Source organism: Bufo bufo, chromosome 5 (genome assembly GCF_905171765.1).
Source record: "Bufo bufo chromosome 5, aBufBuf1.1, whole genome shotgun sequence".
Lineage (NCBI taxonomy): Eukaryota > Metazoa > Chordata > Amphibia > Anura > Bufonidae > Bufo > Bufo bufo.
In genome coordinates this window covers 357,200,597-357,217,127 of record NC_053393.1, presented here as the reverse complement: position 1 = coordinate 357,217,127, position 16,531 = coordinate 357,200,597, and the positions used below count along the sequence as shown (strand labels likewise).

Here is a 16,531-nt window from a genome sequence, read left to right as displayed (position 1 = left end):
TTCTTTATTTTCATGACTATGAAGGCATCAAAACTATGAATTAACACATGTGGAATTATATACATAACGAACAAGTGTGAAACAACTGAAAATATGTCATATTCTAGGACTTCAAAGTAGCCACCTTTTGCTTTGATTACTGCTTTGCACACTCTTGGCATTCTCTTGATGAGCTTCAAGAGGTAGTCCCCTGAAATGGTCTTCCAACAGTCTTGAAGGAGTTCCCAGAGATGCTTAGCACTTGTTGGCCCTTTTGCCTTCACCCAGCGGTCCAGCTCACCCCAAACCATCTTGATTGGGTTCAGGTCCGGTGACTGTGGAGGCCAGGTCATCTGGCGCAGCACCCCATCACTCTCCTTCATGGTCAAATAGCCCTTACTTTCAAAGTTTTCCCAATTTTTGGGCTGACTGACTGACCTTCATTTCTTAAAGTAATGATGGCCACTCGTTTTTCTTTACTTAGCTGCCATAATACAAATTCTAACAGTCTATTCAGTAGGACTATCAGATGTGTATCCACCTGACTTCTCCTCAACGCAACTGATGGTCCCAACCCCATTTATAAGGCAAGAAATCCCACTTATTAAACCTGACAGGGCACACCTGTGAAGTGAAAACCATTTCAGGGGACTACCTCTTGAAGCTCATCAAGAGAATGCCAAGAGTGTGCAAAGCAGTAATCCAAGCAAAAGGTGGCTACTTTGAAGAACCTAGAATATGACATATTTTCAGTTGTTTCACACTTGTTTGTTATGTATATAATTCCACATGTGTTAATTCATAGTTTTGATGCCTTCAGTGTGAATCTACAATTTTCATAGTCATGAAAATAAAGAAAACTCTTTGAATGAGAAGGTGTGTCCAAACTTTTGGTCTGTACTATATATATATATATATTTATAGTGGCATGTAACAGAATGAGCTCCCCTGGTCAAAATGATTGTTACTGTTGAAGATGAAATGATCTCCACAAGGTTAAAGATGACACATACCCTTTGTATTTTAAGCAAAAAACTATTTTTATTCTTATCTTTTGCATTTTCATATTAACAAAGCAAAACTTTTGGCACCCTGCAAGGTTAGTAGCTAGTAGTGCCCCCTTTGGCAAGTACAGTATCTAAGCTTGTAAATGCTTTTTGTAGCACGCCAAGAGTCTTTCTATTCTAGTCTGAGGGATTTTTATCCATTCTTCCATGTTCTCCAGCTCTGTGAAATTCCTGGACCATTTTGCATGCACTGCTCAGATCAGGGGACTGTGAAGGCCATGGTAAAACCTTCAGCTTGCGCCTTTTGAGGTAGTCTATTGTGGATTTTTAGGTGTATTTAGGATCATTATCCATTTGTAGAAAAAAAAGAGACAATGCAGCAGCACTCTGCAAATCAGACAAAGTACAACAATGCTTACAAAAATTATGGTGCTAATACTACGCTTATTTATAAAATCGAGATGCTTGGACAATGCATTTTGTACAAAATTATCTAAGCCCATCTGTCGAACGTCAAGGCGATCTCTGTTAGACGGGTCCTAACACTAAATACTACCTGTTATGCGCCACAATGACCACCATAAAATTCAGGGAGTGTTGGACCCACATGCATGTTGGATCTACTCTGCCTTTTTCCATTTTTTGTGCCAAAATGGCCTCCATTACAAGGGATGCAGATACCAACATGCATGCTGAGCCCACTCTATACCCTTCCTGGTGCTAGACAGCTTCCAATGTGGGTCCAACACTCCCTGAATTTGCAGAGTGCTGCTGCATTGTCTCTTTTCTAGGTCTTTGCCATGGCAGCGTGCACCTGCGCATTGGGAGGTGCTGACTAACCCCCTTTTTTTGCAGAGCCATTTGTAGAAGCCATTCTCTTTTCAACTTCAGCTTTTTTACAGTTGGTGTTATATTTGCTTCTAGAATTTGCTGAAATTTCTTTGAATCTATTCTTCCTTCTGCCTGTGAAATGTTTCCTGTGCCACTGGCTACAACACAACCTCAAAGAATGATTGATCCACCCCCATGCTTAATGGTTGGAGAGGTGTTCTTTTCATGAAATTCTGTGCCCTTTTTTCTCTAAACATACATATGCTCATTGTGGTCAAAGAGTTTTATTTAACCCTCATCGGTCCCCAAGACTTGTTTTTAAAATGCATCAGACTACCGTAGTTTAGCCGGAAGAAGCGCAGTTGCGCAAAACGGCCGTCGCTATGAGCGTTCTGTAAAGGCTACGGTCCGCCCCAGCTTTACTGCTACCTATGTCAAAGTGAATAATAAAGAAGATTTGACGATACCAGTGGCGAGTGCCACTGCTTTCTTTCTCATCTACAATCAAGTGCTGACTCTTTTGAATTATCGAGGTTGTGCACCACCTGTACTGTTTTTTTTTTGGGGTACTAAGTGGACGTGTTGCCATGGAGGAAGCACTGGGCAGTGCAGTCTGCAATTTCTGTGCCTTTGGGAATGTTTTACTAGTTTAGATGTTATTTTGCAAACTTCTGATGCTGAATTTTGTGGTGAACATGCAGGAGAGGTTTACTTCTGATGACTCTTCCATGAAGGCCTTATTTGTCTACATTTTCGCTGAACAGTAGAACAGTGTACCACAACTCCAGAGTCTACTAAATCTTCCTGAAGGTCTGTTGCAGTCAAGTGGCGTTTTGATTTGCCTTTATAGCAATCCTACGAGCAGCTGTCTCTGAATTTTTTCTTGGTCTTCCAGGCCTCTTGACCTCCACTATTCCTGCTAACTGCCATTTCTTAATTACATTTCGAACAGAGGAAATGGCAACCTGAAAACGCTTTGCTATCTTTTTTATAGCCTTCTCTAACTTTGTGAGCCTCATTTTCATTTTCAGGGTGTTAAAAGAACCCATGGCTGCTGTTTTTTTGGGACAAGGTTAAGGACAAGGAGCCTGGGTATTTATAAAGCTTTGAAATTTGCATCACGTAGCCTTTCCTAACAATGATTGTGAACAAGCCTTAACCCTAACAGGCTATTTAAGGTCTGAGACCTCGGTCAAATCTGCTTTAATTCCAATACTTTTGCAAGGTACTCCTTTAGTTTTTTCACTCTAAAATTGTACAAAATAAGACACTGATATTGCTTAGGATGTTGAAAAGTGTATTTCATTCTAAACGTTATGCCTTTTGGAGATCATTTCATCTTCAAGTTGCTTAACTGTTTACAGTAACAGCAATTTATTTATTTATTTTTGCAACGCTCAATTTATTTCAAGCAAAAAATCTATTTTATTTAATCCATAGAATACATACATACCACTTCCTACACTGTGGAACTCTGGCTTCAAAAAGTTGAAAAATAGGACTAGGATTTTTGGAATCGCTTGCACATAAAATTTGGGGTCTGTCTTTTCTTTGTGAGGTTACCCCATATTTATTAAATGGCGCACAGTAATATTATATTTGGGGCAAGTGCAATGAGGTGTACACCTGTGTCTGTAAAAGTACACCATGAAGCTGGAGTGGAGATGCAACTTTTTTGCGACTTTCCGTACATCATAAATGAGACTTAAAGGTGTTCTAATCTGAAATCATGACATCATTTTCACTACACTTCTAAAGGTGGTGAGGTTTACCAAATGTCACAAAATTTGACCAATTGTCGCACTTTGGCATCACTTTTTTAAACCACAAAACTGGCGTAGCAGATTGGATAAATGACCCCGTTTTTATTTTTACATCACTCCAGTTTTGAAAAGTGAGTGGGAAAGTGGTTATCTTATTGAGTTAAAAAATATTTTTTAAATGTTTCAAACTCACTCCAATAGGAGAGTGGCCTTGACGAACTGGAGTGGCATTTCTAAACAAAAGTGTTAGCTTTAAAGATGGACCCAGTTTAACAAACAGCAAATTACATTTCATTATCCTGTTGCAAGGCACGCTAACACAGACTCAAGCGACACTGACTTCAAATATTCCCTTCATGATAAACTCCCCCATAGACTTCATACAGTATATAAATATTGGCAGTTGGAAGTTCAGATATTTATTCATAACATCATGTAAATACAGATGAATGAATTAATTCTAAACTAATCTTGAATCTCCCAAAAACTTTGGATTCCAGTGGATCCAAAACTTTTGTTTTTTGATTTGGACGAATTACTCAAACTGCCAATTTATAAATCAGAGGACAGCACAGCAGGGCAGGAACGATGAAGAAGTATCACCTGGCCAGCAGACTTGCTAATTTCCAGTCATCCTCAGTCAATCAGGAGGGACGATACTGATGTGTCCTAGGCACTATATAAGATCCCAAGCAGAGGATCCACTTGTATTCTCAGCTTGTACATTTATGTGACAGGATGTTTAGCAGAGAGTGAGAGAGCAAAGAAAACTTATCTTTAGACACATAATACACCGAGTTTAGGCAGGGTTCGCATCTGCACTGCACAGACTGCCGGAGTTCACCTTATCTGGCATACCACCATGCAACGCCAGATCCCCATTCACGGTAATGGGATCCGGTGGTCATCTGGCCGCTCTCCGGCATATATGCTGATTTTTGACAGGACAAAAAATGTGTGTGACATTTTTTGTTTGGCTGGATACAGTGACCGCATTACATTGCTGGAGTTCACCCATTTGTGTACTTGGTAGGTACATGGTATGTAGCAAAATAACATCCTTATGAACACCAGGACCAAAGATTTCCCACAAGAACATTGCCCATAGCATTACACTATATCCACCAACTTGCCATCTTCCCATAGTACATCTTGGTTCTATATCTTCCCCAGGTAAGTGAAACATATGTGCTGGGCCTTCCACAGGATATATAAGAAAACATGATTCACAAGATCAGACACATTCTTCTCTATGTTCCAGTTTTGATGCTCAAGTGCTCATTGTATACGTGTTCAGTGGCACCGTGAAACACTGGAAGGTCTTTAGAAAGCTGTCCTGCACTGTTAGTTCTCATAATTTTCTACCATAACCAAGCATCAACTTTTTCAGCAATTTGCCTTACAGTAGCTCTTCTGGACCAAACTGACTAGCATTTGCTCTCCATTGACGTCAAAGAGCCTTGAACATACATGACTCCGTGCCCAGTTCACTATTTGTCCTTTCTCAGACCACTTTGTATAGGAGGTGCTGGAGGTGCTATCCACAGCTTATGAGGAAAACCCCTTATAACCTGTTATTTGGAGATGCTCCGACCTAGTCCTCTAGCCATCACAATCTGTATTGGCCTATTATTATTGCTACATACAAAAGTGTATTTAACAAAAGAATAAGGGACTTTGATATTCACAGTAGGAAATGTTCAGTCAAAAGTTTTATTCCTATTATAGGCCTGAAAATTAAACATATGCCTGTTGTCCATCTTTACAGATGTAAACATGACTGTAGATGTATAAAGTTGCATGTGATGTCTCTTCACTACTTTTTATGAATATTATTAAAATGACTGTACGTTACAAATATTGATACACAAAGCCAAAACCTAAATCTCTGATCAGGATTGGCAATCAAAATGTGATTCCTGTAAAATATCTTTAAGGAACACTCTAGATAAAAACTGATCCAACGAGAAATACCTAGTGCAGGATAATCATGCCCTCTCACACTGAACTTAGATATAACACTGTTAGTTTGCCCAGAGTGTTATCCTCTGGTTTTAAGGCCATATACATGTATGCTGATTATTATGTATCTTTATAGTAGCCATAGCTCTGTTTGTCTGGCACTGAACTTCATATGCCCTGTATAGATAAAATGCTAAAGTTCTGTCTGCCACCAATACCTACTAGGGGGATTTAGGAGCTTGCTCCACAGTCAATACATTAAACTCAATGATAAATCTGTATAGAGCAATCTTTTAAAGGGACACTAAACTCTGAAAAACAAGTAAAATGAAGCATAACTTGATCAGGAAAGGTCTCCTCGCTCCCTCCAGCAACATGTTCAGCTGGAGATGGACTGTGCAGAGTACAGCTAAAAGTTCAGCCGAGGGGAGCGAAGCTTAATGTTGAATTCACTTTAACAGACTGTCAGACAATGTGAAAGAATATGGAAGTTGTAAAACTTCAGCAGCTTCTCACAAAACCTCATAGCATTTTCAATTTACTCATTCCACTCCAGCTGATTTCATTTCACCCATTTACTCATTAAGAGAGAGCTCAGCAGTGTACAGAAGTGGTGAAAGACCTGTAAGGACCTTAGTGATGTCATCATGCAGCCGGGGCATCTGTGCTATGTGTATGTGACAGGTTAGGGCGGGTTCACATCATCGCTATGGATTCTGTCATTTTTTTCCGTTATAACACGGTTATAACGGAAAATAACGGAATCCATAAGACGGAAGTCAAAACGGAAGCCTTTAAGAGGCATTCCATTTTGATCCTTCATAATACAAGTCTATGGGCAGCATAACTGATTCGTCCTGGTTTCTATTATGCAGGAGTCCAGTCCTGCATAACGGAAACCAGGACGAATCCGTTATGCTGCCAACAGACTTCTATTAAGACGGAATGCAAAACGGAAGCCTTTAAAAGGCTTTCCGTTTTGCTTTCTGTCATAATAGAAGTCTATGGGAATCATAACGGATCCGTATGGTCTCCGTTATGCAGAACAGAAAAAAAAAGAAAGTCGACAGGACTTTGTTTTCCATCTTGCATAACGAGAACCAGATGGTACCGTTATGATTCCCATAGACTTCTATTATGACGGATCAAAAAGGAATGCCTTTTTTTTACTTCTGTCTTATGGATTCCATTATGGCTTCCATTCAGTTATAACCATGTTGGAGTTGGAGTTTTTTCTGTCTCACTCACTTTAATGTCATATAATAGTTCATAATAACATCCTAGAAATAATGGGGCTTGTAGTTCTCTCACATCACTCTCCATGTAATGGCCACTGATTCCCCAAAATAACAGTCTGAACATGCTAGGAGTTGTAGTTCTGTCCTCCTATACTCATCTCCCTATAATGTCTACTGATGTGTCATAACAGTTTGGACATGCTGATAGTTGTAGGTCTCTCCTCTTTCTTAAAAAAAAAGACTCACATCCAAGCTCTTTATCTCCAGCAAAACCTAAGAACAGTCCACTTTTCTAGCATCTTCAGCGGGTGCCACTGTGTAAAATATGTCTAAACAGCTGTTTAACATATACAGGGAGTGCAGAATTATTAGGCAAATGAGTATTTTGACCACATCATCCTCTTTATGCATGTTGTCTTACTCCAAGCTGTATAGGCTAGAAAGCCTACTACCAATTAAGCATATTAGGTGATGTGCATCTCTGTAATGAGAAGGGGTGTGGTCTAATGACATCAACACCCTATATTAGGTGTGCATAATTATTAGGCAACTTCCTTTCCTTTGGCAAAATGGGTCAAAAGAAGGACTTGACAGGCTCAGAAAAGTCAAAAATAGTGAGATATCTTGCAGAGGGATGCAGCACTCTTAAAATTGCAAAGCTTCTGAAGCGTGATCATCGAACAATCAAGCGTTTCATTCAAAATAGTCAACAGGGTCGCAAGAAGCGTGTGGAAAAACCAAGGCGCAAAATAACTGCCCATGAACTGAGAAAAGTCAAGCGTGCAGCTGCCAAGATGCCACTTGCCACCAGTTTGGCCATATTTCAGAGCTGCAACATCACTGGAGTGCCCAAAAGCACAAGGTGTGCAATACTCAGAGACATGGCCAAGGTAAGAAAGACTGAAAGACGACCACCACTGAACAAGACACACAAGCTGAAACGTCAAGACTGGGCCAAGAAATATCTCAAGACTGATTTTTCTAAGGTTTTATGGACTGATGAAATGAGAGTGAGTCTTGATGGGCCAGATGGATGGGCCCGTGGCTGGATTGGTAAAGGGCAGAGAGCTCCAGTCCGACTCAGACGCCAGCAAGGTGGAGGTGGAGTACTGGTTTGGGCTGGTATCATCAAAGATGAGCTTGTGGGGCCTTTTCGGGTTGAGGATGGAGTCAAGCTCAACTCCCAGTCCTACTGCCAGTTTCTGGAAGACACCTTCTTCAAGCAATGGTACAGGAAGAAGTCTGCATCCTTCAAGAAAAACATGATTTTCATGCAGGACAATGCTCCATCACACGCGTCCAAGTACTCCACAGCGTGGCTGGCAAGAAAGGGTATAAAAGAAGAAAATCTAATGACATGGCCTCCTTGTTCACCTGATCTGAACCCCATTGAGAACCTGTGGTCCATCATCAAATGTGAGATTTACAAGGAGGGAAAACAGTACACCTCTCTGAACAGTGTCTGGGAGGCTGTGGTTGCTGCTGCACGCAATGTTGATGGTGAACAGATCAAAACACTGACAGAATCCATGGATGGCAGGCTTTTGAGTGTCCTTGCAAAGAAAGGTGGCTATATTGGTCACTGATTTGTTTTTGTTTTGTTTTTGAATGTCAGAAATGTATATTTGTGAATGTTGAGATGTTATATTGGTTTCACTGGTAAAAATAAATAATTGAAATGGGTATATATTTGTTTTTTGTTAAGTTACCTAATAATTATGCACAGTAATAGTCACCTGCACACACAGATATCCCCCTAAAATAGCTAAAACTAAAAACAAACTAAAAACTACTTCCAAAAATATTCAGCTTTGATATTAATGAGTTTTTTGGGTTCATTGAGAACATGGTTGTTGTTCAATAATAAAATTAATCCTCAAAAATACAACTTGCCTAATAATTCTGCACTCCCTGTATATCATGTGCATATGTAAAACAGGACAAAAATATGATGTGAACACAGCATTACATGCTTGGGTAATAATGACTATCACTAGAGAGGAAGATCTGATAGATTTCATACAGATTGGCATTCCAAACAGGCATTTTCTCTCACTATCACCCATTGTCTGGGTCATATTTGTCTAAATTTGCATTGGGGGGAGGGGGGTTTATCTTGGTAGATTTAGTATTCTGTCATCTATAACAGCTCCACGTAGTGGTATCCCAGCTTTCCTAGGATCCTGAAAGGCCATGCTAAGACACTATTTAGGTAGAGGAGGAGGATTTATCTTGGTAGATTTAGTATTCTCCAGTCTATTACAGCTCCAAGTAGTTATAACCATTGCTAACAAAGAGATTCCTTCCAACAAGATAGCCATACTCCCTGTGTAGATAAACATTATCCACACTAAACTTGGCCCTCTCCTCCTATACTTCCTGTCTTGCCTTCCTGCAATACCGTGAGAGGGGAAAAGGGAGAAGTCATGGCTGCAGCCTAAGAGAATAATGCACTGATTTTCTAGTTTATTTTTCTTTGTCTGCATTTGTGATATCTGATGAAACAAGAGCAAATAACAAAGACACATAAGGAGATTACATTTATTTTTTTTTGTGTTTGGATCATGGCTTTAGTTTCCCTTTAAATTCCCCCTTAATGGTCAATGTAGGCAGTTTTAATTTTACCTTTTTAATCTATGGCTATTTCAACTGCCATAAAGATTTATGAAGAAATGAATCCTCAGAGAATTTTGGACTTATTTAGATTTAAAAAAAATGCAAACATGTGCTAACAAAAATACATTCAGTTCAAGATTACGCTCTGTAGTTATTTGCCAGTGCTGTACCAGAAATATAATGAATAAAACAGATATCTTACCTCTAGGTTATATTCTTCAACTGTCCTTTTTAAAGGATCAACTATTTGCCAGGAAATCAAAATACATAGATCAATCAAAAGCATTCCACCAACTATTACCAGTAGCTTCTGATCCTTTATGATCTGCCAAAAGAAAGAGCACATAGTTTGTTCAGTGGGATATATATATATATATATATATATATATTTTTTTTTTTACAACAGATGATTGTTACAATGAGATGGGGATATACAGTATAAGGAATAAAGCCCTGTTTTTTTTTTTTTTTCAGAATAACCTTTGTTTTTGTAAATTTTTTTGTAAAAGCCCAAACTTCACAAATACTGCTCTTCAAGTTGATTTCTTCATTACCATTATCCGTTACACAAATATTTATTCCAAAGATGATAGAAGACGATATATATATATACAGAAACTGAGGTAACAACATGGAAGTGACGCAAGAAAAAGCAGAAAGGGCCATATGGATCATCACACCAAATATAGCAACATATATCATAACAATGTAACAATGCTGAAAAAGGACCAAGACTAACCATAAATCCCAGCACATGAAGCAAATAATACTAAAGAGTCAGCTACATCATAAGCCCAATGTACATGAAAAGATGTCCACAGATCTGGCCCATCTTATTCCTGCACTCCAGGATGGCGCCCACCCCAATGCACATTTGGCGCTGCCTTCTACCTTGTGCAGTCAATATTTGGATGTGAAGGTTAAATGTCTATGATGATATGGAGCAAGAGACCCGTGGATGACTCAAGAAGCATCAGAAAATATGTAGTGAGGCATCCAAAAACTGAATATTACTTATTTTATTATGTTAAAGCCGTCTTAGTGTTTTTTTTAAGTCAGTTGGCTGAACTGTCACATATACCACTTGACTTTGATGTCAATGGAAAGGGTTACTCTGCTTCCCACACTTACTCTCACTCAAACCTTTTATACAAGGCTACAAATGAGTCATTTCTGCTGCTACAGCCATTAACCTGTCTCAGCGATGACTTGTCCCTTAGTGGCACATGACCCGGTAGAGACGAGCCAAAGCTACAAAGGTGCATGTGACCCCTCCATCCTAAAGTATACAGGATGCGGACTGGAAGACCACAGAAGAGAGCCAGGAATCCATGGAGCTGGAATGGAGTGGCGGGGGACAGAAAAGTTTTTTTCTTTGTACAGCATGCTAGAGTTGACATTTAAAAAAAAGTGCACAATGCTGGAAAACCTCTTCAAAGAGGCATTTAAGCTTTAGTAACTCATGTTACAATTGGTTTAAATGAAGGCAAAGAGCCTTTTGTTAACAGTTTTTATGTAGCAACAAAATCTTTCTGTATTGAAAAGAATTTAAAACAGCAAAAAATAAAAAATATGCTAGATAATGGGGGTAGTATTAATCAAAGCATCACTTCAAATGACACTAAGGCAAGATGGTCTTTATTATTTCTTATCTGATGACCATTTCATGTCTTCCAGTTTATATATATATATTTGTGTTAGGTGCTTACGGTAGTACAGAGAAGAGCCCTGGGAAGCAGGGAAAGAAATGCAGTCGGTTGTGGTGTGCCGAAACCGAGGACGAGGTAGGCCTAAGAAAGAAGAGGGCCCACCCAAGGAAAAGACATAAAAGAAATGAGTTGTAAATGAGTGGAGTGGTGGGAGGGACAAAGCTCAGACCTCAGACGGTGCAGGAGCCAGGTAAGGGGGGTGCCCTAAATAGGCTGGAGGCGGACCTCAGCCCCTCCCACAAATCCAGGCAAATGCCTTAATACTTGTGTTAGGTGCTTACGGTAGTACAGAGAAGAGCCCTGGGAAGCAGGGAAAGAAATGCAGTCGGTTGTGGTGTGCCGAAACCGAGGACGAGGTAGGCCTAAGAAAGAAGAGGGCAAAAATGGAAATAAACCAGTTTATTTGTAACCAATAAAACATGTAAACAGCTCAACCCGACATGCTTTGGAAAGCCACCCTTAACTCTTGTGCTGGATTGGGAATGTATCGTGCGTAAGCGGACGACTTCCAGCGTCCCAATTTCTTGATAACATGGGCAGGGATGTTGGCACTGGAGGCCGTGGATGCAGCTCCGATGCGAAAGGAGTGCCCCGAGTAGTTGGCCGCGTCCAGGCCCAGTTGGGTGAGAAATGATCTGACATGGATCATGAAGGTGGTCGTGGTGAGCACCGATCCATGAAGTTGAAGTAGCGGTTGAGAGGGTAGGAACCTGTGAAGCTGACTGTATGTGTCCAGCACCCTCACCGGACACCATTTGTTGTGCGTGGGGTAATATGAGATGTTGACAGGTGAACGCTGACTACTCTTGGAGTGAGGTAAGGTCAGGACGTAGTGATCCAGGTGTTTAGATAAGTGGGAGACAAGAAGACAAGATGAGGTTTGGGATGCGGAGGTGGTAGTGAATTCCCCGGGCCTCAGGAACCCGTAGAAGGCCAAGTAAATAGCAGCTTTGATGACCGCGTTGGTATTCGTATCAAAAGGCGTGGCGTCCAGCAGGTCGGATAATGCCTTGAAAACATGACTGTTGATGGGCAGCCTTTGGGCTGGACGTGCGGGTTCCGTCTTCTGAATGCCTCTGAGTATTGTTTTGATTTGGTGGGAGGCCATGAAGCTGGTGTAGTTAGGGTGCAAGATTAGCATATGATGTTGAATGCCAGTAAGATACAGTTTGATGGTGTTGTATGACATTTTTAGTTTGAGGTGGCAAAAGGAAGCAAATCCCAAAACAGACGTCATGATGAAAGGGTGCGTGATGTTGTGTTCTACCAGGAATCTGTTGAACAGCGTGAATGCTCTGTTGTATGCTCTATGTGTATTGACTGATAGTGAAAAGTGGGACAAAGACTGGCTATGCCGCATGATGGCCTCTAGTCCAGAATGAGTTGCTGAAATGACGGGGTGCTGGAGGCAGTGGGTGATGCTGATGGGAGATCCTGATGAAAAGCCTGAAATTTGAAGCGAGATAAATTGTCAGCAGCCGAATTGCACACCCCTGGGACATGGAAACAATGCAGGAAAAAATTGTTGCAGGCGGCCAGCCAAGTAAGTCTTCGCATGAACCTCATGATTGTGAGGGATTTGGAACGACCTTTATTTATAATCTGGCAGGTTGCTTGGTTGTCCGAGTAGCAGCGGACCGCCAGATTTGCCCATAAATGACCCCACGCCACGGCAGCCGCTACGATGGGATAGATCTCAAAAAGCGCTGAGGTAGTGGAGAATCCTTCCAGACCCTGGACCTCAGGAGGCCAGCTGCCCCACAGCCAATCGTCCCCAAATATGGCCGCAAAGCCTGTGGTAGATGCCGCATCTGACCAGATAGAGGGGGAAGAGTCCGACAGCTGAGGGAGAAACAAGCTCCTACCATTCCAGGTGGACAGAAATCTCCTCCACATACCCAGATCCGCCGCAGCGTGGGCATCCAGGGACAATCTGTGCGAGTCGTGTAGGAACAAGGGGAAGAGGTGCAGAAGCCGTGAAATAAACGAGCGACCCTGGGGTATGATGCGCATGGCAAAGTTCAGGGAGCCCAGCAGGGACTGTAGTTCTCTGCGGTTGCAGGTGCCGAGTTGAAGATAGCCGTCTATGTGGGTGAGGATGTCCTGGATCTTCCCGGACGGCAAACTGGCTTGCATCGAAGCTGAATCCAACTGGATACCCAGGAAGGTGATGATCGTGTCCGGCCCCTCTGTCTTCTTGGTGGAGAGGGGGACCCCCAGTTCCTTGAACAGCTTGATGGTGGCTCTGAGGCTGGAAGGAGGGGAAGTGTTTTCTTCCACCAATAGGAAGTCATCAAGGTAATGTAAAACCAGCGGGCACCTTGCTATATTCAATAGCAACCAGCATAATGCTTCCGCAAACACGTCGAAGATGGCCGGGCTGCTTTTGGACCCGAAGGTCAATCGGGAGAAAAAATAATAATCCCCAGACCACTTGATGCCATGCAGGTGCCACAGTGTAGGGTGAATCGGAAGTAATTTGAAGGCGTTGGCGATGTCGGTTTTGCTGAGCCATGCCCCCACCCCTGCTTGACTGATGGCCGTGATGGCGTGATCTATGGTGGTATACTGCAGAGAGAATTCCTCCGAGGGAATGAGGGAGTTGAGACTGGGGTTGCCCGTCCCGTGAGGTGCCGATAGGTCAATGATGAGCCTCTGTTTCTGGGAAGATTTCCCAGTGACGACGCCAATGGGGTTGGTGCGCCATGTGGCGAATGGGGGAGTTTTGAAAGGACCTAGCACAAAACCCTCTGTTACCTCTTGGGCTATGAGGGCGTCAATGGCGGTGGGGTTGTGTAGAGCGGATAAAAGATTGGGACATTCCAGGGTGCCTGTTGGCATATACAGGATGCCCGTGTGAAATCCTTCTGTCAATCCTGAAACGAGGAAATCTGACAGATGCCTGGAGGGGTGTTGCGACATGAGCGCGGTAAAAACTGGCATGTTGATGGTCGTTAGATACGGTTTGGTAAACATTTATTTTGGACACATGGACTTGGCATGTGCCCGGAAACATTTGGTGCATATGTGTAACAATTTACATCCGTTATAATTACAGGACCCCTCATTGAAATTATTGCAAATCATCGATTTGCCTAGAAATTTGATCGGCCGACCCAGTTTGTCCCGGGCCAGTCTCTCCGGGACCCCGGAGGGACCAGCTGCCTGGGAGGGGCCCTGTCTGACCGACGTGTTCGGGCAGAAATTGGTGGTGTGGGCCGTGGAGGAGCAGTGCGCACAGGCTGGGGTTCTAAGGCCTGCGAAGTGGCGACAAAAAATGACCGTGTCGATCCTCGCCCAGTTGGAGCGGACTCCGTACTGGGAGAAAGCCCCTGCCACCTTTGCCGAAAAAGACCTGTGATAGTCATAAAACGCTGACCCTCCGTATTTGTTGCCCAAATCCACCAGTTTGTGTAAGTAGAGGTCGAATTCCTCCCTTCTGATGGGGTAGACCGCACAGATGACCTCTCTGTAGATTCCGAAGGCCAGCACGAATTCGGGAATGGTCAATTTCCTGTTGAGCCGGGCATCCCTGGACTTGACCACAACTGACACCTCGTCATAGGCGTACGTCGTGTTTTCGACCACGTCCTGGGAGGCAATCAGAAGGGAGGCCAGGTTTATATCCTTACCTTCCAGGATATCCCGTTTCAAGTGCTCAGGAATCATATGCGCCGGGTTGACTTCCCGGTCCTCCACGTTAGTGGATGGTGTGACCACCGGCAAACCGACCGGTGCCGGTGATGCCGCCGGTGGCGGACCCGCCAAGGAGAGGGTCGTGGTGACCGTTTCCAGCCTCTCCAGCCTGGCGTTGATTGTTGACATGGATGTCATCAGAGAGGCCAGCATGGCATGGATGTCCCCGGTGCCGGACTGGCTGGGTCCTTGCCCCGCATCGCTAGTATCGGTTGAAGCGCGTAACAGCCGGAACAGCTCCGCTTTCCTAGCCGTGGCGGGGAAGGGAACATGCCGTTTCCTCAACTCCGCCGTGATGCGAGGAATTGTCCAGGACCGGATGGACGCTGGACTGGCTAGATCGTCTCCCGAAGTGGCAGTGACAGATCTAGCAGGGGTGCCAGGTAGGGAGAAGTTTCCCAACCCATCCAGCGACATACTATAATAAAAAAAAGTTGATTAATTTGAGGCCATGCAGGATCGTGCTGGCTAGCTAGGCCAAATGGCGAAAAAATTACACTTGCATGGTGACAGATGAGGCCCTGCTAATTGCCAAGCGGCTTTGAGAGGCTCTACCTATGATTTGGCGCGAGGGGGTAATGAGGCCACTCGTGGTAGTGGCAGGAGCGTTGGCCTCTCGGTGACTGTAAGACAGGACTAGGGGAAGGGAGTGACAGGTGAGGCCCTCTCTATGCAACATGCGAGGCGGCTTACTAACGAGGTGGCGCGTTGGGCAGGTGCCTCCGTACGTTTGAGGCGGGGTGTCGGCCTCGCGGGACCACTAACTGTCGGCGAAGCCAAGAAAGGGGGGGGGGTTACCTAGTGGGATGATCGTGCCCCTAAAGCCAGCACGCTGACCCTAACGGGACCATCCGAAATGTAAGGAAGATTTTGGTAAATGAGCAGGTGAACGTACCTGGTACCAAGAAAAATTCTCCGGATACACGGTAGTGTAAAACAGTATAGGTTGACCGCCTAAAAAATAAGGGGGAGGGTAAACATGACATAGCGTGATGAAAAGCGTAAATGCATGTGGTACATATGTATGACCGGGAGGATCATGGCGGTTACACATGAAATGATAGCTTGCGCCTGATGTGAACGAGACCAGTGCGTGCCGTGGCCATGGGCTGGCGGAAAGTGTGCGCCTGCAAAATATTTTTCTCTTTTTTTTTTTTTTTTTGGAACATTCTGGACCGTGCCCCCGCAATTCCCACATGTTTATTGAATATGAAGCAAAATATATATTATTAATTTTTTTTTTTTTGAACATGGTTGTGAAAAAGGTGACGACCCCGTTGGAGACAGTCACTTGTAGCTGAATGCGGATGGGAAGTCTATGCCCCTCCGGCGATCAGCATGGTGAGATCATGTACGATTTTGGCCAAGAGGGCCTGCTCATGATTCCCTGTTTGTTTATTTCATGGGTGTGATGTGTTTCCCTGTCTTTATTGGGGCTCCTGGGGAATGTGTAACAAGGGGGGCATGCTGTGGCCTCCCCTGCCGCCCGGCGGCGGCCCCCCCGGACACAGATGCCGCGCGCACGGCCGCCGGGACACCGCGCATGCGCCGACATGCCGTCGCGCATGCGCAGAACCCCGGCCGCGCACGCGCAGAACAGGCCCCAGGACGCGGGCGGCCGCGCGGCAGGGGGAGCGGCAACCAGGCAGCAGGTGGTGAGGGGACGTTACGGCCATGGTGAGCCCAGTGCAGGTAATGAATGGAAGAGGGGGGGGGGGGGGAGATTGTGT

At 43.8% G+C, this 16,531-nt stretch overlaps 1 protein-coding gene across 1 annotated transcript in view; it reads right to left on the bottom strand.

The window, feature by feature from the left end:
- GABBR2 (gamma-aminobutyric acid type B receptor subunit 2) overlaps positions 1 to 16,531 on the bottom strand; it is a 940,304-nt gene that overhangs the window by 269,042 nt on the left and 654,731 nt on the right. The window contains exon 13 of the mRNA XM_040433083.1: positions 9,599 to 9,721. Coding sequence (XP_040289017.1) covers positions 9,599 to 9,721 — 123 coding nt within the window. The remainder of the gene's footprint in view (positions 1 to 9,598; positions 9,722 to 16,531) is intronic.